The sequence below is a fragment of the Populus alba genome, chromosome 3 (assembly GCF_005239225.2).
Source record: "Populus alba chromosome 3, ASM523922v2, whole genome shotgun sequence".
NCBI classification, from domain to species: Eukaryota; Viridiplantae; Streptophyta; class Magnoliopsida; order Malpighiales; family Salicaceae; genus Populus; species Populus alba.
Genome location: NC_133286.1, coordinates 16,703,071 through 16,725,848, shown reverse-complemented (window position 1 = coordinate 16,725,848; position 22,778 = coordinate 16,703,071). Strand labels below are relative to the sequence as shown.

At 34.3% G+C, this 22,778-nt stretch overlaps 4 protein-coding genes across 5 annotated transcripts; 1 reads left to right on the top strand and 3 right to left on the bottom strand.

Moving 5' to 3' along the window:
* Positions 1-1,652: 1,652 nt before the first annotated feature.
* Positions 1,653-2,607, top strand: LOC118034194 (uncharacterized). Its single transcript, XM_035039424.2, has one exon. It carries the CDS (start codon positions 1,824-1,826, stop codon positions 2,445-2,447), a length of 624 nt encoding a protein of 207 aa, XP_034895315.1. The 5' UTR covers positions 1,653-1,823; the 3' UTR covers positions 2,448-2,607.
* A 2,667-nt stretch (positions 2,608-5,274) lies between these two features.
* LOC118034183 (GDSL esterase/lipase At4g10955) lies at positions 5,275-8,169 on the bottom strand. 2 transcript variants are annotated; one of them, XM_073407950.1, is made up of 4 exons: positions 7,595-8,169; positions 6,848-6,911; positions 6,634-6,752; positions 5,275-6,365 (listed from the first exon to the last, which is right to left on the bottom strand). In XM_073407950.1, the coding sequence occupies exons 3-4, from the start codon at positions 6,693-6,695 to the stop codon at positions 5,396-5,398; spliced, it is 1,032 nt and encodes a 343-aa protein (XP_073264051.1). In that variant the 5' UTR covers positions 6,696-6,752; positions 6,848-6,911; positions 7,595-8,169; the 3' UTR covers positions 5,275-5,395. The 2 variants fall into 2 exon arrangements, with proteins under 2 accessions (XP_073264051.1, XP_034895304.1); XM_035039413.2 differs by lacking the exon at positions 6,848-6,911 and having other exon boundaries at positions 7,595-8,168.
* Positions 8,170-9,750: 1,581 nt separating this feature from the next.
* On the bottom strand, positions 9,751-16,798 carry LOC118034176 (dynamin-related protein 5A-like). Its single transcript, XM_035039406.2, is given in 17 exon segments — positions 9,751-10,109; positions 10,231-10,370; positions 10,533-10,761; positions 11,595-11,645; positions 12,352-12,577; positions 12,821-12,891; positions 13,028-13,147; positions 13,266-13,399; positions 13,402-13,459; positions 14,553-14,617; positions 14,746-14,836; positions 15,090-15,151; positions 15,470-15,520; positions 15,728-15,829; positions 15,982-16,089; positions 16,191-16,254; positions 16,348-16,798. Coding segments are annotated over 17 exon segments (1,830 nt in total). The 5' UTR covers positions 16,477-16,798; the 3' UTR covers positions 9,751-9,980.
* A 1,380-nt stretch (positions 16,799-18,178) lies between these two features.
* Positions 18,179-21,897, bottom strand: LOC118034171 (UDP-glucose 4-epimerase 5). Its single transcript, XM_035039398.1, has 9 exons — positions 21,437-21,897; positions 21,066-21,115; positions 20,727-20,862; positions 20,527-20,628; positions 20,124-20,351; positions 19,518-19,596; positions 19,254-19,336; positions 18,685-18,776; positions 18,179-18,514 (listed from the first exon to the last, which is right to left on the bottom strand). The coding sequence occupies exons 1-9, from the start codon at positions 21,617-21,619 to the stop codon at positions 18,421-18,423; spliced, it is 1,047 nt and encodes a 348-aa protein (XP_034895289.1). The 5' UTR covers positions 21,620-21,897; the 3' UTR covers positions 18,179-18,420.
* Positions 21,898-22,778: the final 881 nt, after the last annotated feature.

Below are 22,778 nucleotides of genomic sequence, written 5' to 3'. Positions count from 1 at the left end.
TGAAAAAAAAATTATTTAGTTATTAAACTTTCATGATACGGATCTCGGATTTGACGGGTTAATCCAGAATTATTTTTTTCTTTTTAATCAATTTTTTTCATTTAGTTTAGTTTGTTAATTTTTTTTTTCATTTAACCCGTCGATTTTTTTTTTTCTATTTAATTATCAAACTTTCATGACGTAAATTTCAGGTTTAACAGGTTAACCTGATTTGATGATTAACTTAGTTGATTCAGATTTTTTTTTTCTTCATTAGTAACAAGCGTGAGGAAAGTACTATAGCTTTCCCCATGTCTTTTATATAACAGTGTTTCGCTGTGTGTACAGTGAAACTCTTAACTGTTTTATTTATTTTATTTATTTTATGCTTTTATGGGTTTTTTTTATATTATATTTATATTATAAAAATGTCTTCTTCTTCTTTTATATTATTCTTATTATTATTATAGAACTGTCTTTTTTTTTGTTTTTATTTTTTGTTTGTTTTTTTAATAATTTTTTTTGTTTAATTTAGTTTGTTAATGTTATTTTTTTTTTTAGTCATTAAACTTTCATGATATGGATCTCGAGTTTGATGGGTTAACCTGATTTGACGAGTTAACCCGAATTTTTTTAATTAATTTTTTTCTTTTAGTTTAGTTTGTTAATGTTAAATTTCTTTCTATTTAATTATCAGATTTTCATGACACGTATCCTGGGCTTGACGGGTTAACTTGGTTTGATGGGTTAACCTAGTTAATTATAGGTAAACCCGTCAATTTTTTTTTTCTATTTAGTTATCAAACTTTCATGACACGAATCCAAGGTTTGACGGGTTAAACTGGTTTGAAGGGTTAACCCAATTAATTCGGATTTTTTTTCTTTTTCTTCATTAGTTTTTTTCTTCATGTTGGTTTTTTTTTCTTTGTTTTTTTTTATTAATCTATTTAATTATCATACTTTTATAACAAGGCTTTATAGCCAGACCCACATCCAATGCTCTTGGATCCAGTGTTGTAGTCAAACTCACTTAAAAACTTGGGTCATGCAAGTTTAATGTTATTATTAATATTATAAATATTACTCTTAGGTTAGTTATTACAACCAAATCCAAAATTTTTGAGTATAGCTTTGCAAAAAGACTTAACACTTTTAAATTTTAATTTTTTTATATATTTTTTATATAAAAAAATAACTCGCCGCATTATATTTTGTGGTGAATTACCTTACATGCTATATATTAAAACAATGATCCCTCGTAGAGTTTTTATTTATTTATAATAACAACACTTATCATCGTCATGATGATGGTGGCATATGATAGCCACAGCATCAATTGCCAATTAATTCCAGAAAGTTACACGTGAATTATTCACTGCGCTGTACAGTGATGGAGACTGATTCGTTCCTGCTTGATTTTCCCGCCAAAAGAAGATAACATCTACCAGTATTCGAGAGCATTCCCAGATAAATGCCAGGCGGAAAGTAACCATGGCATGGCAGTTCAAGTGTTTTGTTTATTTATTTTGAGAAAAGAGGTCCCACCACGGAACCAAGGCAAGATTTACCTTTACCGTCTCTTTGGATCTTCAGCCACGATCAAAACCTTCTCCCTCAAGTGAAATATAAAGAAAACAAAAACCAAAAGTCTGGCTTTCACACTATTTATTTTTTCGCTACTTCCACTCCAGTCCTATCACTTTCACTTTCCCAGGAGCACATACATACATACATCACCAAAACACCTATCAAGTTTCCCATCTTCTCTCACTCCCAAGATTCCCTCTTTCCCTTCTTTCCACCCGCCTGATCCCCTCTTTTTAACTCATCAATCCGTCGAGAAAATGAGCAAACCACACAGACCACCTTCCGGGCGCACAAATCTTGCTTCGTGCATAGTGGCTACGATCTTCTTAATCTTCCTTGTTATCATAATCCTTATTGTCTTCTTCACTGTTTTCAAGCCTAAAGATCCTAAAATCTCTGTTAACTCTGTTCAACTCCCATCGTTTTCTGTCTCTAACAACACTGTTAACTTCACTTTCTCTCAATATGTCTCCGTCAAGAACCCAAATAGAGCTGTTTTTTCTCACTTTGATAGTACCCTTCAGCTTCTTTACTCGGGTTCTCAAATCGGGTTCATGTTCATACCTGCTGGTAAAATTGATGCGGGTCGAACCCAGTACATGGCCGCTACCTTTTCTGTTGAGTCTTTCCCTTTATCGGCTTCGCCGGATGCAGCGGTCAATGTGGGACCTGCGTTCAATGACGGTGGGTTTGGCGGTGGTGGACAATCCGGTTTTAATAATGGGTATCGGGTCGGGCCTACGATGGAGATAGAGTCCAGAATTCACATGGCGGGTCGGGTTCGCGTCTTGCATTTTTTTACCCATCATTTGGAGACTAAAGTTGGATGCAGGGTTGTCATCGCTGTGAGTGATGGATCTGTTTTAGGGTTTCATTGCTAGTATCAATGTTAATTCTTTTTTGGTATTTTTATATTTAGATTTTAAAGTGTAGCTTTTCTTTTTTAATTGTAGTATTTTGGGTGTTTAAATTTGTATTATGAGGACTGATATGTTGAAGGGAAGTGTAAAAATCTGATTTTTTTCGCCAGTGATTTATTTATGATCACTCTTTGATCTCCATTTTGAAAATTTTGAGTTTTTGGAGCTTCCCCTTTTCTTAATTTACAGTTTTAGTAAAAGATCTTGAAGCAGGAGGAAAGCTGTTAATTATGATGAGTTTGGTCTAAAAAGAGAAGTTTTTTTATTTTTTTTAAAAAAACTCCTTTGCTTTCTCTTTGCTTTTTTTTTTTTTCTTCCGGGATTAATTGTGCTCTAGGTAAAGGATGATACCATGATTATTGTAAGAACACGGGGCAGTTGAGGTTAGAATGAAACTTGAGTTTGGTCCAATCATGGACTAAAGTGTAACTGTTAAAGGTCAGTGGGTTAGTGAGAAATGAGCTGGAAAGACCCGCAGAATGCTCCGTATTTTCTGTTTATCAATGAAAAAGGAGGAAGTAATTTTTTTCCTTCTAAAATTTGGGTTAGTAAATCCGGGACAAATTGGACACTTGGCTTATAGATTTTAAAAAATGACAATTAACGCAGCAACAAAAACTAAAAAAAAAAACTTTAGTGAAAAGGCATGTTTTTTAATGTTGCATTGAGCTGACAGTAGTTTTTCAAAACAAAAATCGAGGCACTGTGACTTTTTTAAATTTATTATCTTGGGTGAAAATAATTTTTTATTATATTTTCCTTGCAAATACTATTTATATGTAGATGATTGCATACATTATACTTTAATATCAAATTTGATTGTTTGAGAATATACAATTTACCACTGTTCAATTGTATTAACTAATTTATTTTTACTGCTAAATATTTGTCCATGTTTCAAATAAAAAAGTGTAACATCTATGACTAAATATCTAATTATAAGAAATAACAAAAATAAATATAAAAAATATCTTTAAATTTATGAACATGAGGGATTATTTCATAATCAACATTATCATCAATATTTATTGTAACATTCAAGTTTCACATCTTATTATTTTCATCATCACTCAATTTAAATAGTCAAATCTATATTAATCAATAAATGAATCATAAAAAATAGTATCATCCATCCTTATTAGTAAATCATCCAACAATAAATTGTTTTTTTCTCTATTAACTAACTTTGAAGGACAAGCAAAAGTTGTGATATACAAAAAATTTGATTGACTACTTATATACGATACTATTATATTCAATCTATTTTAAATAAAAAAATTAATCATTGTCTTAAAATTATTATCACATACAATCAATATAAGATAATACTGATGTTTATCAATTTGATACCTCCAAGTTATTTCAACGTTGATATCATTATAATTTCATCAAAATCCATGACAAGTAGATTCTTTAATTTCCACATATGATATGCCAAGATTATCATCAAACAATAAACTATTTTTGTCATTGTATGTTATACTAATATAGTATGTTTATCTTGCATGCAAAACTACAAAAAAAGCTAGGGCGGTGATGATAGAGGCAGCAACGATGAATTTTAAAGAGGAAAACATCCTATAATACTTGTAGATTAAGAAGAGTATATATATTTTTTTTTTTATGTTTTGAGAGAGAAAAAAGTGATTGATGAGTTTTGTAGAGAGAGGTAGGTTATTGATATTGGTTTTTAGAGAGATAAAGTTATGTTTATCTTACCTTTAATCTGGAAAAGGGTTTAGATTTTACATATCGTACTTTTTAAGCACCACATACTAAGTTATTGTACATATTTAATTATTATTTTTTTAAGGGTGTCAATTATATTATTGTATTTGAAAATATCAATATTTAGTAAATATTATATTTTAAAAGAGTTACAATATAAAAATATGTTATTTTACGAAGAAAAATTTTAAATGATAGAATTCTGTCAAAAGTTGTAAATTATCGTGCTAAATTAAAAAAAGAAGAAAAAGAAATCGTAAATCGGTAAATGGGAATGGAGGAGTAACATGAAAAGGTCGACACTTGACAATGTCATTTTGTCACGTTGGAGTCTTGGAGAGTGGGCTGATTTAACCAGGCGGGGACTGAATTGGTGGTGGCCTGTGATTTTTGGTTTAAAAGAATCTTAGTACAGGAACTGGTTATTACATGCAGCAGAGGTGGTAAATGGTAATATTTGCTAAAGATTTACAGAGTTACCAAAGTGAGTGCAGTAAGAGGATTGTGGGGTTGGCGACTGCAGATCTTGTCCTGCATGCTCCACTTTCTTGGGATTGGAGCCCTTGCTTTTTTGACTTGTACTGTTGTGGAGGCAGCAGGCTCCATATTCCCTATATCATCACCTTATTTTAATATATTTTTTAAATAATAAAGTATTTTTTAAAAGTATTCAAAATAAAAAAGTACCTTCTTCCAAACAATCACCATAACTTCTAATTCATTTATCGTAACATTTGGTGAAGAACTAAAGATCGCTCGGTGTGGTGATCTAAAATGTGAACAGATCTGCTGGGTTATATTTTTAAAACCGGAAATGTTTACAAGATATTATGCATGCTTAAAATGGCCTTCCAGCTATAAATTTTCAAGCAGCCTTGCTTGCAAACCTCTATACGAATTCATGACTGCTGGAAGTTCCAACCCTAGTTGTTGAGCATTAGGAAGTGACTGTCAAACGGCTGGTTTCTGAAACCCTAGCCTTAAGACGAGGTTAGTGGTTACCTCTACAGTAAGATGCGCAACTTCAAACAAGATCATGGGATACAGTATGACAAAATAATTCAGCAATAAAAATCAGCTTGAAATAGTTAAGGCGATGAACCGATTTTTAATAATCCTTCCTCCAATAACACGAACAAATACAAGATAAGAGACACCGTCTATACACAGATTCAACCAAACTATTTGTAGTTGTAGAGCTTGGATTTTATGTGCAAATCAGGTCTCCACCACTGGTGAATTCCATGGGCTTCTCTAAAGTCCTGACAAGGAGTTAAATTTACGATTAGATTTGCTGAAGGGATGAGATGGAGTGGCTCTGACTCCCTACCCGTTGCACTCATGAGAAGACCGCCGAGTGAATTCTGGGTTGCTAATCTCCCAATAGCTCCAATTCCAATATCATCCATCTTCTTCCTGTGCTCAAAATACCCAATATATTCTGAGCAAAAGTGATCACCTGGATTGACAAATAGAAGAGGGACCCAAGCAGAAAGAGTAGCAAATGGGTCAACAGATCGACTATTCTGATAGCTCTTCTTTGTAGCAAGAGCAAGTCCTGCTGTTATCACACTGCTTGCAATCCGGAGTCCATGTTTCACTCGCTTATTTTTTATCCTTTCAATTGGGGCAGAGATGAATGGTGAATTAAAGAGAAATGCTTGAAGAAAGATGCCTGTCTTGGCCATGGTCTTTCCAGCAAGCAATGCCATTGCTGCTCCCAGGGAATGGCCTGCTAACCAGACATTTGATTTGCCTACTGTAGCAACCACATTTCGGACTGCCTGGATAGCAGTCTCAAACCGAGATGTCTCATGGAGTCCGTTTCTGATAATGCAGACATCCAACTCAAGGTCCCGTGACACAGACCCTGGCTTGGTTATGGTGCCACGGAAGGCAATTACATAACGAGGGCTTTCATCTACTGAATTGTGATAATGAGATTCTGGAGGCTTGAATTCATAAATGGCACCAAAAATGGAGGAATCCACATCATCCACAAGTTGACGAATCAACTGGAAGTCAAAAAACTCCCACCATGGAGGAGCAAGAGCTTGGGAACCTTGACGTTTTACCTGGCGGTCCCGCTCTAAAATGCGGACACCCTGAACCAAACTGGCAGCAACAGATCTTCGATGATGTGCATTTTTCCTGCACAAGATCACAAATAACATTGTTTCCCACATGATCTTGGTACTATAAATATGCTATTTTACCTAATCACTATGTCACTTAGCATTACAGCTATTTCATCAGCAAAGATTAATCAAAATAGCAGACCATCACAAAGTACAAGTAGAATATGGCCGCTGCATCACATTCAAAAAATAGTACTGGCCCCTAAATTATGTGATGTTGTTTATGCACATGAGTTGGTAAATACAGCAGGAGAATTATACCAGAGCATCAAAGAGCTTACCAGTCAACAACAGTTAGATGTAAGGGTCCTGAGAGGCTAAACTCTTCCCTCTCAGAGGCCATAATACCAAATGTAGATGTTGCTGCTGCTGCTGGTTCTTGATATCCACCAAGAAGCCACTGCATTGCTCAGATAAAAAACAGTGAGTGCTTACCGGATACATAGATCACATGCCGTCGGGTTCTTTCACAAGAAAAATAACAAATAAGTTAACCTGACGGCAAGTTTTTACTGGAAGAAACTAAGTGTTGAACATGCAATATTCAAAGTAGATGAAGCTGTTCAAAAAAGATATCCAAGAAGAACATTCTCCAATAAGTTAAACTTATACAAAGTAATAAATCCATTTGAAAGATACATAAACCCTCCCATACGAAAGTTTACCCCTTCATAATACTTTTGCAGTTCCCACAAAACACAAATACCTCCCATCAAAAAAGAATTCATAATTTACAAGTTCACAAATTTTCTTCCATTAAAAATCTTTTAAAAAACATAAGTTAGGCTCACAATCTTCATCTCCACCAGCAAACAAGCACAACTTTGACAATGACCCTTGAGCCAGATTCATCAAAAAAGAACAACTGGAATTAAACTTAGAATCCCCCTCTGAACCAAAGTACAGAACAAAATGCTTTTCATTAAAAAAAAAAGAAGCAAACTTAAAAAAAAAAAAAATACAGAAACCAAAAAAAAAAAAAAAACTATATAACATCCCCTGTACCCACGACAGTCCCTGCCAAAGTAATTTCTTTCAGAGAAAACTTCAACAAAGCATTTTACAATATAAATAGCATTTCTAACAACCCATCATCACATGATTTCTAACATAGCAAAATAAGAACGAAGAAGATGCTAACGTTCTAAGGAATTATGATGGGCACCCAAAGATTTCCATCTTCAATCTTCGTAAAAAATCAAAATGTGAATTAAGAGATGCTATAAGAGAGAGATGCAATACCTGGATTAATTCAAATGAAGAGCAGATCTGATGATACGTTTACTTTTCTTTCTTTTAAAGTTTTTAAGGTGGGAGATGGTGTGTCTTAATAGTGGTTGTTGGCACAACAGAGCACAGCCTCCTGTTTATTGAATAATGATGACGAGTTGTGTGAGTTTTTAAGGGTTAAGAAAGGGATTCTAAACGACGTTGTTTCAATTAAAGGTAGCATGGCACCACAGAGAGTTTTTTGGTCTCCCATTATTTCTTTTCTCCCTGCCGTCACACTCTCCTCCACTCCCTTTGCCTGCAACAACTCTTTCTTTCTTCTCACTACGAAACACACTCAAATCCACCGCAAGATCACCCCCTCTCTTTCCACCACTACTTCAATTTCTCCCTCGCTCTCTATCTGCGGGTCATTCATCAAAGTTTCAGCCGGCACCGCCCGCACAACAATTAGAGGTATATTCAACTTTTTCTCTATTAATTTGATATAATTAATGTTAATTTATATTAATTGCTGATTTTAAAGATGTTAGGATTTAGAATTAGAGATTTTTAGAGAAAAAAAGTTTAGATTAGGTTAATTAAATAAAAAAAAACATTGATTTGAGTTGTTAATTATGTTATTCTTTTAAGATAATAAATAATTTTAGGTTGTTGTTGCTTTTAATTTAAGATTAGAATTAGATTAAACTTTTAGGTTAAATTAAGAATTTTTTCCAAATTAAATATAAAATATGTATGTAAATTAGCTATCGCAAATAATGAATTAGGTTGTTAACTTTATTATAATGGCAAAAATTTATGAATTTTGATTTTCACTGATTATGTTACTGTTATCGTTTTGTTGATAAACTATATACCTTGATTAATCCACGATATTAATAAATTAGACTTGTGTTTTGTTGTATTGTTTGACACAATATCTAACAATATTGAAATACTATGCTTGTGGGGTGGTATCATTGTCAATACTGATAATGGTATCACGTATAATAAAGAAAGTCACGAGCTCCCAAATGCGATATTAAATGTCTCTTAACGAATTATATAGAATATTATGTGATCGACTTAGCTAAAATATGCTTTAAATAGAAATTGAAATTATTTTAAGAATGTTGTAAATTAAGGTTAGTTAAGCTCATTATATCGGTACATTCTATTTGTAATAACAAAATTGTGAATTTAATTGCTTAAGTTTGCGCGCATTAATGAGATTAATATGTTAGAGTTCTACTTCAATAATAGACTTAGATGAAAACTCTTTTAGTGTGGAGTTGGCCCGAGTTCCAAGTAACAATTGGAGGACCACATATGTATCACAAATAGTTGATCCATCTAGGTTAAGGTGGTAATGAAAAGAAACAAACATCAATATAAGAAATTGTTAATATGAAACTTCAATTAGGGTATTCTATTTCAAATTGCCATATAAAATCTAAACCAAATAATGAAGAAGATTGTCACATTGATAGAGTTAAGAAAAAGGAGGAAAATGGGTAATTAATGGAAGATGAGAATGTTGAGCCTATAAATTAATACATGACACCTATCGCTCCTGAATTTGATATTATAAGTGGGCATGACCAATATAGATGTAATAATTGGATTAATAGTCTTAGTGATTTAGGTTTATAAGTTGATGAATTAGAGGTGGGTAAAAATTCAAAAACAAGTTTAAATGTATTAATGTAATTCAGTGTTGATCTATCAGAAATTCATCGCAATACAATCAACTGTTTACAAGCATTCAGATATAGATAGTATTTGCATGGAAGATATCATCAAAAATTTAATTAATGAGACATCTCAAAATTAAAAAAGTAAGGCATATATCGAAACTCATCTTGTTTTGCCATGTCATTGTCAGATTCACTCAAACTGACAAAATGTTGATAATTGTGAAAATAGACTGCAACACGCTAGTTATAAATAACAATTGTAACAAGTGCAACTGTGTTACATTCTTAAATGTTTCCTGGCCTGTTTTGTATTTTTTTAATTAATTAAATTACATTAAAATAACTCCTATAATAATTTTATAGGGTTAAACAAAAAGTCAATTACATCAAGATATTTCAGGGTTAGTCCATTAGACTTGAGACTTACTAACAATGTCTAATAATTCTTAATAGATTGAACATTTTTAGGTTAGCTTGGCACAAAAATGGAAACTAGCACATACTATATTCATATAAACGCTGAAGGCAGAAGCAACAAATTGTCACCTATGATATACGACTACAGTGGTCATTTTGTTATATACTTTTATAGCGTGTGGAATCGAACAAAAATATTGCTCCCCTTTTTTCTGCTACCCATGCCATAAATGAAAGAATAACACAGCTACAATTAAAGCCAAATTCACGCACAGGAGATGGACGATTCAAATGCTGCATATCTACTTAGACCAAGCAACTGCATCAATTTCTGCTTGTGCACTCCTATATAACTCAAGTCTCTTTGCAAGGGCAGCACGGCGCTCCATGACTGCTGGATCCTCGTTCAATAATGATGACAATTGCTTTTGCTGCAAGGGTTAATTCCATAGTCAATTCCATTCATCATGGAATCATCTAAAATCGACTTTGGCATCAAATTTGACCAGGAATGCATATAGATAACAGTTAAATAATGATTTTCATTCTGACCTCCAGTTTACCCAACTCGGTGAAGAAATGGTCAAGCAGACTTCGTTTCGCCTCACGCACTTGGCAATAAACAATGGACTTTGGAATAGAGTTACGTAGACTAGCACAGACCATATTGACATAAGACAAAACAGTAGATCCTGTTCACATATTGCCAGGAGAAATCCTAAGATCAGTAGTGAATCATGCAGAATTGATACCATAACCCACATTTTTAAAAAAAATATAACATGAAAATAGCTAAATAGCTGAGGATGTACATATCATCAATATAAGAAAGTAGTTGATTTCATTGAACTTACCAATTCGCCTAAGATATGAATCATTATATCTATCAAATATGGAATGTGTAGGGTTTCCACCTTTGTCAACATCCTGAGGAAGTTTCCGAAAAAAGTCCACTGTCAGGTAGCTACACTCCATATCGACTAGCTGAAGTGTTGCTTTCTTGCTTGCTTGCTTCATTCTCTCAAGTGACTCAATAGCAGCATCACTGACCTCTACTCTAAGAGCAGGATACTGCTTCAATTCCTGAGAAACATCAAAAGTGGTATTATCCAACAGGTTAAAAATTAACTGAAGAGGACAAATGAAGTATGATGAAAAAACAGGTCCAATGTAATCAAAATACTCCAGAAAATGGATAAAACTAAAGGAAGATGACTGAGTTTGACTCAATCTTCTTCACGCAACATAATATTTAAATTTTTTGAATGGCTTGAATCAAATGCCTACAACAAATGAGACTGATTCTCAAAAAAAGCCTTCAGATCACATTATCAGAACACATCCATGATAAATAGTAGATGTTTTAAAATAACAGAAAAGGTCGACTTTTGCTCGACCTCTATTAGGTGTTGCAAGCTGAGAGAAGCAGGAACTTTCATCAATGCGTTCCAAGGTGTTGGTCAATATTTTGTTCATTGCTTGTAAAGCACCATGTCAGGCCCTCAAGTCTTCTCTCCTTTCCTTCCCTTTCTCTCACCTTTTAAAATACTAGCAGGTGCAAAATTCTCACACATGACCAGACTGAGTTCAAAGCTGCATTCTTTTCCATTTTCCTAAAATGTAATGCCTTATTTCACTGACTACATAATGCTTAATACTGATACCAAAAGGTAATTCAACTTCTAGTATGCCACCATGTATTTGGCTCCTTACATGACAAAAGCATTTAAAAGAGAAGGGAAAACTGTCATTGTACTTAACCATGCGTAGAACCATACCACAACCAATTCAGGGAATATATTCCCCCTCTTCACATAAATATAACAAATTAAGAACCTCTTAAACCTTGCTAACAAGGTGCACCAAAAACAAGGGCATAATAGAAGCAATTAGACTTGGAAATGATAGGAACTTACTATAGTCTCACTGATAGCCTTGTGAACCAGCTCCTTTAGAAGGGCATGAACCTGGATTATAAACAAAAATGTATCAGCTAACTGAGAACCATGCAGTGCATCGAGATTCCGAAACTGCACATAGAAGAGAAAAAAAGAAAAAGGAAAAGCAATGTCTCCTGCAGAGAGAACTAACTTTCTCCATCTATAATTTTTCCCTCCAAAAATCATGTGGGACCCTCTTCCCATCCTCTCTCTGAGAAGAGAGGACCTGCCCTAGGTGGAAGCCACATGCAGCTTGGCTCCCTCTCAACTATGTTCCCCCTCCCTCTCCTTACTTTTTGCATCCCAGCCTGGTAAGAAGAGGGAATCCAGGAGGCTGATATAGTAAACATATGGACTAGGCAACCAGTTTATTACGGAGAGAAGTGTTTTCTGAATATTGGAATCCCAATTTCATATGTGAACCAATTCCTAGGGCCAGAAAAAATCTACTTAAAGAACCACATTCTGAAACAGATATTTAGATCATTTGAGCTGGCAATATCCATGATTACAATTGAGTATGAAGCCTAGAGGAACTTCAAACTGTTTCTTCCACTACGGTCTCATGCGAAATCATGAACTGTTGAGTTTTGGGGAAACATATGGCAGCTAAGTTGACTGTGCAACATCAATTCAACCAAAGCACAGATGAAATAGAATGCAGCAGAAGTAAGAAATGTAACTTCAATCATGCTGAGGGAATGTTCAATAATTTTTGGAATATCATGCATACCGCATCAACAGCTGCCTCAGCAGGACCTCGGATAGAAACTACGGAAGATTCAATGAGACGACGATATCCTTGTTCAGGAGCTATCAAGTGAGGTTGATACCCATCAGCTTCAGTGATCAATTTCCGAATGTTTTCCATTGAAAGTTGCTTGTCAAACTGCAGCCTTTTCAGAGCAGCAGGAAGCTGGTTATCGAAAACATTGTAAATTTTATCACCACCAGATCGGCTGCAAACAACAATTTAACCTTTCAAATTAAATTTCTTGAAAAGACAAGTACAGAATATTAAATGTAGCACAAAATCAAGCTGGTTATCGAAAACATTGTAAATTTTATCACCACCAGATAGGCTGCAAACAACAATTTAACCTTTCAAATTAAATTTCTTGAAAAGACAAGTACAGAATATTAAATGTAGCACAAAATCAAGCTGGTCAGAGGCAAGAAAAAAAATAAAGGATGATACATACACGCCATCAAGATGCTCTTTGTATATTTGATCAAAAAGGCGGCAAATCTCCATGATTGAGTACATCTTTCCCTGCACATCAAGCAACAATAATTAGTAATCCACATAAATGCACAGATGGGAAAGAGGGAGGGAGGGATATTAACTCTTCTTGAGCTTAAAATACCCATAGGTGGTTAAAATATGTACAGTTAAATAACACACTCACTCCAGCATCTGCAGCAATAGGCTTTCCAAGACGACTCAATTCAGATTCAAGTTCTGCAATTGTTTTGTTGACAAGGGACTGAATGCCTGGGATTTTGGACTTGATTACAACTTCCAAATGCTGCAGTATTAATCATTAATATTTAGGTTATTACAATAACACTACAAAGCTTTTTGAAATGTATGAGACTTGGACATATCTAAAGTAAAAGAGAAGGGACATAAAGCTTATCACCCACCTTTGACAGCATCTTTGCTAGATGCTCTGAACCCATTCTGTGGGCAAGGTGCTTGTATTCAGGGGTGCTGGCAAAATACTCGCGCTCTCTATGCCGAGCAGCAATCATGTCGACATTCTTGTTAATATCTGCTTTGAGCGATTCACCACACCGACCCATGGAAATTTTAGGCGATAAGATTTTCCTTCCAATATCTAAGAAGGCAAAAAAGTAGCTCATGATTGTGATAGTGCTGAAGGCATGTAACATCTCTAAAAGGAAAACAAGGATGCAACCAAATTGCAAAAACATGTAAAAGCAACATCAAGCAGGAAATTAGTGGATACCACAGCCACATATAAGGGATTTTGACAATTTTGAACTTTAGAGCTTCTATTATGCAGGACATTGTGTAATCCACAGTGACCACAATGCTTTATGGTCACTGTAGATTACACAATGTCCTGCATAATAGAAGCTCCAAATTTTATAGCTGGTAGTTTAGGACAAGATTGGTTTTTTACTTTTTAGGATTTCTAAAAGTGCCGAGATTATTTTTAAACGACAGGGCTAATTTATATCCTTTTAATATTTAGTCTAGTTTCATAAATTTTCGATGACAGATTAGAGTATTTGGTTACGGTTTGAAGACAAGCATATCTAGCATCTTCCTTCATTCTCCAAGCACTGCAGCTACAGAACCCGGGTTAAGCTCACAGCATGCTGGCAGTTGCCATCAGTTGCAGCATTCAAAACCTTATACTTACTTCCCTTAATGAAACATGAAAATTCAACTTCAAATCTGATAGTTAAATGTTGACTTGATGCCCTAGAAAACTTGCATAATATATCTTAATTTCTTGCCAACTAAACAGTTCCGAAAAAGAACCTCAACTGTAATTCCCCTTATAAATCCCCAAGTATAAAGCAACCATGAATTTCCAAAATTTACCAGGCCACGACCCAGCAAAAAGCATACAAAATCAGAGTACCCAAATATATAGTATGTCATCCACTGAGAGAAGTGCTTCTGTCTTCATATAAAGCACTTCACAACTAAAACCGAGTAGGAATTATAATTCCTGGGAGATAAGGACAAAGAGGTGAAGAGAGGAAAGAGTTCATCATATGATTTAAGGCTCTTGAACATGAGATCTATTGTTACTCGTGTAAAATTGTACTTACAAACATTTTCTAGCCAGATACTAATGAATTCTCAGCATCCACAGGGCTTAAAAACATACCAAGATGCATATAAGGAGCATCATTATGTCTATACAATCAAAACAAGAAACTAATCCAACTTACATCAGCTGCATCAGTGCCCTTATCCATAAGATCGATCTTTGTCAAGACTCCCAAGGTCCTCTCTCCTGAAAAACAGACCAATGTAAGAACCAGAACATCTAAAGAGTTATATGAATGAATGTTTGTGAAATCAATGATATAAACATAGATTTTGATTTTTTGATTTTTAAATAAAAATATTGCACAAGATTACCTGTTGGATCCACTTCACGAGAGATTTTAATAGCATCAGAGGTGGCAAGATCTTGATTGGCGGGTGAAATGGCTAAAATTATACAGTTGGGCTGCATTAAATTTTAGCAAACAAAATAGCTTGACTTTGTGAAGTTTCATTAGATCAAAATATGAAAGAATACTATGGCATAAGAAAAATGGTAGAATATAAAAAAACATGATTATGCAAATTTTCTAAGAATCATTTGCTTGCTAAGCTTCCAAATGTTTTCATGAAAAACTATCTACAAGAGTGAAGATATCCACTTTACAAAGGTATTCCAACAGGATAGAAGAAGTTAAGAGGAATGAAATGTGCATTACCTTCTCGATATAAGAGCGAACCATGTTTTCAATATCTTGCACAATACTGTCTGGTTGACCCTCTGCATTTGAAAATACATATTGGATATTCATAAACTGTTTACAATATAACCTGATAATGATGAGGTAGAGCGGGTGGAAAATAGCAGATATATTTTTTTTAACTTCATGCTAGTTGATTCTCAGAATTTCTTAAAGTAACCAGAATGTTGTGTAAACGAAAGTTGAGTTGATATGAGCAAAAATATTTAGGGTCAAAGGTTTAAAATCCATATTCCATTCATTTTCCTTCAGCTTCTAAGTAACCTGAAGAATAGTGAAGAAGAAGAAAGCATGCAGATAACTGGGAAGCCAAGAGTAGAAGCACAAATGCAACTCACCGACTGCTACTTTAGTAAGCCCAGGAAGATCGATCAATGTCAAGTTCACAACTGCCAAAATCCAACAATCCAAAAGAGTTATGCAAATTCAAAAGTAATGAAAAAGAAGAGGGGGGGGGGATTAAATGTATGTAGATGTGGTTAAATACAAATAGGAAAAAAAAAATCATAAACACGAACTTGTTTCCATAAGTGAGATACAAACCAGAAGCATGAGCTACTTTAGATAAGGCTGTTTCAGACTCAAACTAGACTTACCATTAGGAGAGTAAATACTAAGATGAATTGGAACACTAGAAATTTGCTTTGTTCGGCCAGTCTCTCTATCAGTCTCGTCTTGAATCTCCCTCCTCACCGCAGCTACACGCACAAATCACCATCAACAACCACAATTCAAACAACCACCATCCAACCAACGCAATGACAACAACCACGGACACAATATAATATTAATCACCAAAGATTTCCTATATCTATACATAAACAACACGGGATAGATAAAAGAAATGTACCGAAATCAGTAAATCTTTTCCTCGGGAGATGAAGGAACTCAGCGTATTCTCTACTTCCTTCATCAATCTTATGAAGCTGCAACACAAGTGGCCGCCGTGTAACGATACCTTCAGGCACAAACAATCACATCACTTTCTCATTCCAATTGCAGAAAAAACCCTAAATAATTCGGCAATGAAAACAAGAGACACAATTATAAGTCAATTACCGGAACCACGAGGCAAAAAATCTTTCCCTACTACACTTTCCAGCACCGATGACTTCCCAGAACTCTATAAAAAGAAACAAAAACTGTAAGGCAAAAAACATCTAGGTCACATGTTTGCTAGAGAGAGAGAGAGAGAGAGAGAGATAAGGAGGATGACCTGGCCACCGACTACGGCGATGGAGGGTAAGGAGTCCCAAAGAGTAGGCAGGGCAGTAGCTTCACCGTGGTCACCAAGAGCAGTACAAGCTCTTTGAATTTTATTAACTAAAGAAATTAAGTTCTCCATGACTGAATCGGAGAGGGTGATCAGGTGAGGTGAGGGTCAGATTCAGGTCGATCAGTGTGAGCAGACAAGAGAAGGAGAAGCGCGTTTTTATTTGGTGGCTTTTGAAATGGAAGGACATGAATTGGACTCCCACTAGATTACCGCACAAAACAATTTTGCGAGATTCTCGATGCACCAATATTCACTGCTTTTTTTTACACTCCTTTCCAAGGTGTGTTTGATCTTTGGGGCATCAAGGAAAAAATAATTGGATTTATGAATAGCATTCCTGGCTAGCTCGGTTCATACTCATTGTTTCACTATTTTGAAGTTTAGCTCGGGATGGATTCACGAGGTTACGAAGACTATCATATCTTTTATTTTTTAAAATATTTTTTATTTAAAATAATATTTTTTATTTATTTTTAAAAATTATTTTTAATATTAATTATCAGCAAATCAAACTAAAAACATATATATAAAAATTAATTTAAAATAAAAAAAAAATTTCTTTTTCAAAAACACTTTTATAATACAAAAACATTTTGATATTTCATCAATGATTTTATTTTAAAGTGTTTTTTTATTTATAAATATATTAAAAAAAATTAAAAAAATTCTTTAATATATCAAAAAATATTTTAAAATTAATTAAATACAAAATAATAATAATAATAATAATAATAATAAAAAACAAAACAAAACAGCGTTTCAACCGCAACGCAAAACACACCCAAGTAAAATCATTTTCAAGCCACTCATAGGAGACTCGACTCTTTCTTTTTGTTTAGACTTGAGCATGTACTTTCAATATTGTATGAGTATTTTTTTTTTTTTTTTTTTTTTCATACTGTCTCTTGTAAACTCGTTAGAAAATATCGTCTTCCATTATATCTAAGAGCTCTTCTCGTTATCTTTGATTTGAACCTCCTTTGTTAAATGAAGAGAATTATTTTCTTTTTTGGACACCACTAATAAAGCTTCTGGATCCTCAACGATGACGTTTATGAGATTCGAGATGCTGAGATTTCTTATAGTATAATCTAAATTATTTATTGGGGTCCTTTGATGTTATAAAAGAATTGATTGTTTTGTATTTCGTTTTCAATAAACATGAAATCAGTAATTAATATTAAAAAAAAAATTCATGACCAAATAAAATGGTATTAAGAAATTACGATAATATCTGGTAGTTTTACCTTTTTATTAACACTCGACAAAAAAATATGTCCGAGTTTTTATTTTTATTTTTAAAAAAAAAGAAAAAAAGAAGAGGAAATGAAGCCAGATGATTGCCAAGTGTTGCATCTCAAGAATATCTAATGATATTTTGGACATAATGCTTCTCCTCCTCTCACATAAAAATAAAATTAAAAACTAGGGGTAGATATCCAAAATTAAAACACGGAGGAGAGCATTTAATAATTTCTCTGTATAATTATTTTAAGTGCAGAACAAGAGTAGCAGATTCAATCACCCTTCCCCTTGCAGCTTTCAGTCATGATAATTAACCGCATAAATCCAAGACTTACAAACCCGCAAGCAAAAGTCAAACTCTCTTGGGTCAGCAGGACATCTGTTGTTTTCATGAACAAAAGTTCCAGACTTGGTGGTTTTCTGTGATTTACCATCCTGAAGCAAATTTAATGTTATCGATGGTATGGCTACAAATTGTTGCCTCCACAAACACGAAAATGAAACAGAGAACAAGGGACACCAGATCAGAAAAGTGTTCTTCGTTAGAGAGTGAATATCGATATGTTAAACTTAAAAAAATTGTCCCTATTCCACAACAGGGACAACAAATTGAACCTTTTAAACAGAAGCAACCCAGCATGGCACGGCAGCTTATTCAGCAAGTCTATCAAATAAAAACTCCGAGTGAAACTTCGAAAACCTAATGCTTTGGAAGCCTTTACAGGACACGAGACAGTATTTAGTCTGTGATAGATACGGATATGAACTTTAGTTAGTGCTGTCAGAAGATCCATAGCCATAAGGGTTCTTGCCGGCCCAGTTCCATTGATCCCTGCACATCTCATCAATACCATATTTTGCCCTGCAAGATTACACATGCTGTGAGGAAAATATAGGAAATTTGACAAGATCTACTACAGATAACAATGCCAAAGCAGCTTTTATTATCCAGATATATGGCTCATTCTTAATTTTTCAGAATTTCATCCCCTCAATTACTTTTTGCCACATGGTATGCATCTTCACACTTACTTCCAATTCAATTCACGTTCTGCCTTCTCTGTTGCTGCATACACAATTTCAGCATCACCAGGTCGCCGCGCAGCCATTACAAGGGGAATTTTCTGGCACAAGAAGAAAGAACTATCAGGAGAAATTAGTACAGGCAAATTTTTTTGAAGAACATGGTTCGAGCTATTTCCAGTTTCATCCATCCAGAGTGAAATTCAATATCTACTGAAGATTAATTTGACACAAGGATGGGAAAATTGAAAGGGATATCATCTTAGGCTCCTGTCTGATTCATGTTTTCCTTCTACTATCATCCATGAAGTCTAACCTGGAAGCATCATACTCTTCCCTGCTATTTACAAAGCTCTAAACATGGGCACACCCCGCAAACTAGATGTGAGTGGTTATGTCATGGGCACAAGACAAAACACCATATTACTTCTCACTTTACAAGAAGCATATTATTCAATAAATTTCTCAATGCAACAACACAAGCAACAACTCCATGGCAGGATCACAGTTTCTCAATAGTGAAAAGCAATACAGAAACTTTAAGAAGATATGCAAGCAACACCAAAAAATTTCAGTACCTTTCTAGATGCCTTTTCAAATGCCGCAACCATCTCCAAAACAGATGTACCTTTTCCTGTTCCCAAGTTGTACACTTCACAACCTGTTGTGAGATGCACCAATCGGGTCCAATTTCATCAGATTTTAATGAGATGAACTCCAAGCAATGAAAACAATCAGTTTGAATGGACAACACTTCAAGAGCTACCAAATTGTGAGCTTGCAAGTTAATGCATATGAGAAAAAAATTGGGTTGCCATAAAGGAAATGGCATAAGTTCATACCTATATTAGCATCAGAGAGCTTATGCAATGCAGCAATGTGCCCATCCGCTAAATCAATAACATGAATGTAATCACGTACCTGGAAAGACATAAAAGCCATCAAGAGGACTGAACATAAGGAAAGAGTTAGCAGCAGAAGCACACCTAAGCCTAGTACCAAAAAGAGGATCAAGTTCATAACCACCCTTTGATAGACTTGAACCAAAGAAAACAGGTTCCACAAACCAATAACTCTGGGTCCATCATGCAAAGTGGAAAACACAGTTTACAAAACCCATATGATTGTGAGGAAGCCAGAGAGAAAAACAGCTACATTACCAGGTTCCTAGTTACACAAAACATTCAGATGAACACAGCCCAGTATGCAGATTTACTAATGAAAAGACTGTCCTATTTTCAAATATTTTTTTAATGCTCCTTAACCTGATTATTGACACACAGTTTTAAGGTTTCTTGACAATCAACCTTGCCTGACAGGTTGAAATATTTAGAATTTGGAATGTGTAAATTAATCACAGGAATTGTGTTTGTGCTTCAAACACCAAAACAGTCGCACATATATGTGAAAAATGTAATAAAGGCAGAATGCTGACAATGTAAACATACCCCAGTACCATCTTTAGTTGAATAATCAGTTCCATATACGGTTAGATGAGGCCGCCTGCCAACAGCAATTTGCTGCACATAGGGCATGAGATTGTTTGGAATTCCACGTGGATCCTCGCCAATATGACCACTTGGATGTGCACCAACTGGATTGAAGTATCTAAGCAAAATGATCTTCCATTCAGAGTCTGAACGGTAGATATCACAGCAGATCCCTTCAATGAAGAGCTGAAAGATGAAGCTTGTCAGATGACAACTGCGTTCAAAGATAAAGAATCCATGCTGAATTTTTGTTAAACACCACGAGGCAGCAAACTCAGTATGAGCCGAAGAGATTGAAAGCCATACAATTCCCTCTCCAAATATGTATTCTGGATGCATTTAATGAACATTATAAGCAAACCTTGGTTCTTCCGTATGGGCTGGCAGCAGACAAAGGAAACTCTTCTGTACATGGAACCTCCTTTGGGCAACCATAAACAGTAGCTGAAGATGAAAACACCAACTGAAAACATAGAAAAAAAAATCAAAGATTATTCAAGCATGCCTTGACCTTTATATAACATGTCACCTATAACTACAAATCAACCTAAAGAAAATTACCTGCTTGCATCCATGGGAAGCCATGACTTCTAGCAGGGTAATTGTTCCAGTGAGATTGTTGTTAAAGTAAAGCAATGGTTTCTGCACACTCTCACCAACCGCTTTCAGCCCAGCAAAGTGAATGACAGCATCAAATCTGCAGCATAAACAGTCAACCAAATTTGAGAGAACGAAAATTAGAAATGCAACTACTAATAACAGTGTTAAACATTATAACCTAACAGCACACATTAATCAAAAATATCAAATGACACTTATTTCCACTATCCATGATCACAATAAAATAATACTCGGCTGCAAAATCTCATATAAACAATTAAATAAAAAGGCTAATCATACTTTGTCCTGGCAAAAATTTTTTCCAGTGCTGGCTTATCCCGGAGATCAACCTGCAAATTTAATATACAAATTCAAATATCACACCATTCCGTCGACAATCATATATATATATATATATATATATATACAGTGCCCAGTTATAAGTATAAGTGGGCCCACCGAGCCACAGTCTGCATTTCCGTTATGTCCCACAAAAATTATTATCAAATCTATACAAAACCTAATTGACTCAAAATCACCAAAGATAATCATAATTAAACGCGTGATTAGCTAATTAATACTCAATCTAAACCACCAATTCTTTAGCAGCAACAACAACAACAATATATATATATAAAAAAAAAGAGCAGTGGGTGACAGAAGGTACGAACCTGGTGAAAGACGAGGTTTTTACCGAAATCACCGGCGAGTTCTTTAACTCTTTTAAGAGCAATATCAGAGGAGTTGTCGAGATTATCAACAACCACGATGCTGTAACCGCCAAGTAAAAGCTGCAGCACCGTATGGCTCCCTATGTAACCGGCACCGCCGGTAACCAAAATACTCTTCGCCATGAAAACAGTAATATCCCGAAAAGGAAGAAAAAACGAGAGAGGGAGAGGATTTGTATGCTTATATAAAGGGAGGAAGTTAGCAAGGGAGAATGAAGTGCAGTATTTAATAGAGGGTTACGTTATTCGTGTTTATAAAAATAATTTTGAAGGAGAAAGAAGAGGTGGTGATCAGCCACGTGGTGGTGGTCGGAAATTTGTCTGTTACAGGGATCTTTTTTGTTGCAGAATGTAGCGAACGTCTTTCCTCGGTTCTAGATTGTATCATGTATCGAAGGTTGTAAAAAAAAACTCTTTTTTATATTAAACGAAAAATTAATCAGTATTTGTATAGTAAAATCATAAAATTATAATAATTTTTTTTAATTAATTATATACCAATAACTTTAGCCAAAAATCAAATAATTAAATAATATAATTAAAGAAAAAAGTAAAATATAAAATATAAAATATAAAAATTCAAACACCTTAAAATATATAATTTAAATAAAAATTTATAACAATTTAAATAACTTTAAAATATACTATAATTACATCCATAAAATTTCATTAATTAAGAATTAACAAATTTAATATGCAATAAGCCATGTGTGTAGGATAATAGTGATAAACCATGTGTGACTACTCATCCAGTCATTTTTATTTTTATTTTTGTTACATTAATTTGTTTTTTTTTAATTGTGGGTATCTAAGTCGGTTTATGTATATTTTGATTAATTCTCCAAGATCTTAAAATTAATATTTATATAAGTTTTCAGTTATCCTAAAATTATTAACATTCAAACTAGTAATTTTTAAACACAAATTTAAAATTTAATCAATTAAAATATACAAACATTCATTTGTTGTTAAAAAATAAAAAAATGAGCTATCATGAGCCGAGAATAAACTCAACATGCAATGTGAGTTAACAAAGGTCAAGTGGGAGAATTGAAAGCAGGCATACTTGGCAGTTTCGTGTTGTATATCTACACTCATATTTTTCAGATTCGGTTCAGTTTAAAGACTCAGGTTTTAGGTTTGGGTTAGGTCACCAAGTTGTCTTGATCAGTTTATTTAAAAAAAAATTAAAATAATGTTATTTTAGTAAAAAAAATTAAAAATAAACAAGTTATAACTAAATTTTTGACCGAGTTTTACCGGGTTACCGAGTCAACCCATT

Coding starts and splice junctions, on each gene's coding strand:
- LOC118034171 (XM_035039398.1), bottom strand. CDS start 21,619: ATGGCGAAGAGTATTTTGGTTACCGGCGGTGCCGGTTACATAGGGAGC. Junction 19,597..20,123: donor CAACTAAAGATGGTACTGGG/GTATGTTTACAT, acceptor ATGTCTTTCCAG/GTACGTGATTACATTCATGT. Junction 18,515..18,684: donor GAACGTGAATTGAATTGGAA/GTAAGTGTGAAG, acceptor GTAATCTTGCAG/GGCAAAATATGGTATTGATG.
- LOC118034194 (XM_035039424.2), top strand. CDS start 1,824: ATGAGCAAACCACACAGACCACCTTCCGGGCGCACAAATCTTGCTTCG.
- LOC118034183 (XM_073407950.1), bottom strand. CDS start 6,695: ATGGCCTCTGAGAGGGAAGAGTTTAGCCTCTCAGGACCCTTACATCTA. Junction 6,366..6,633: donor CATCTAACTGTTGTTGACTG/GTAAGCTCTTTG, acceptor GATCTTGTGCAG/GAAAAATGCACATCATCGAA.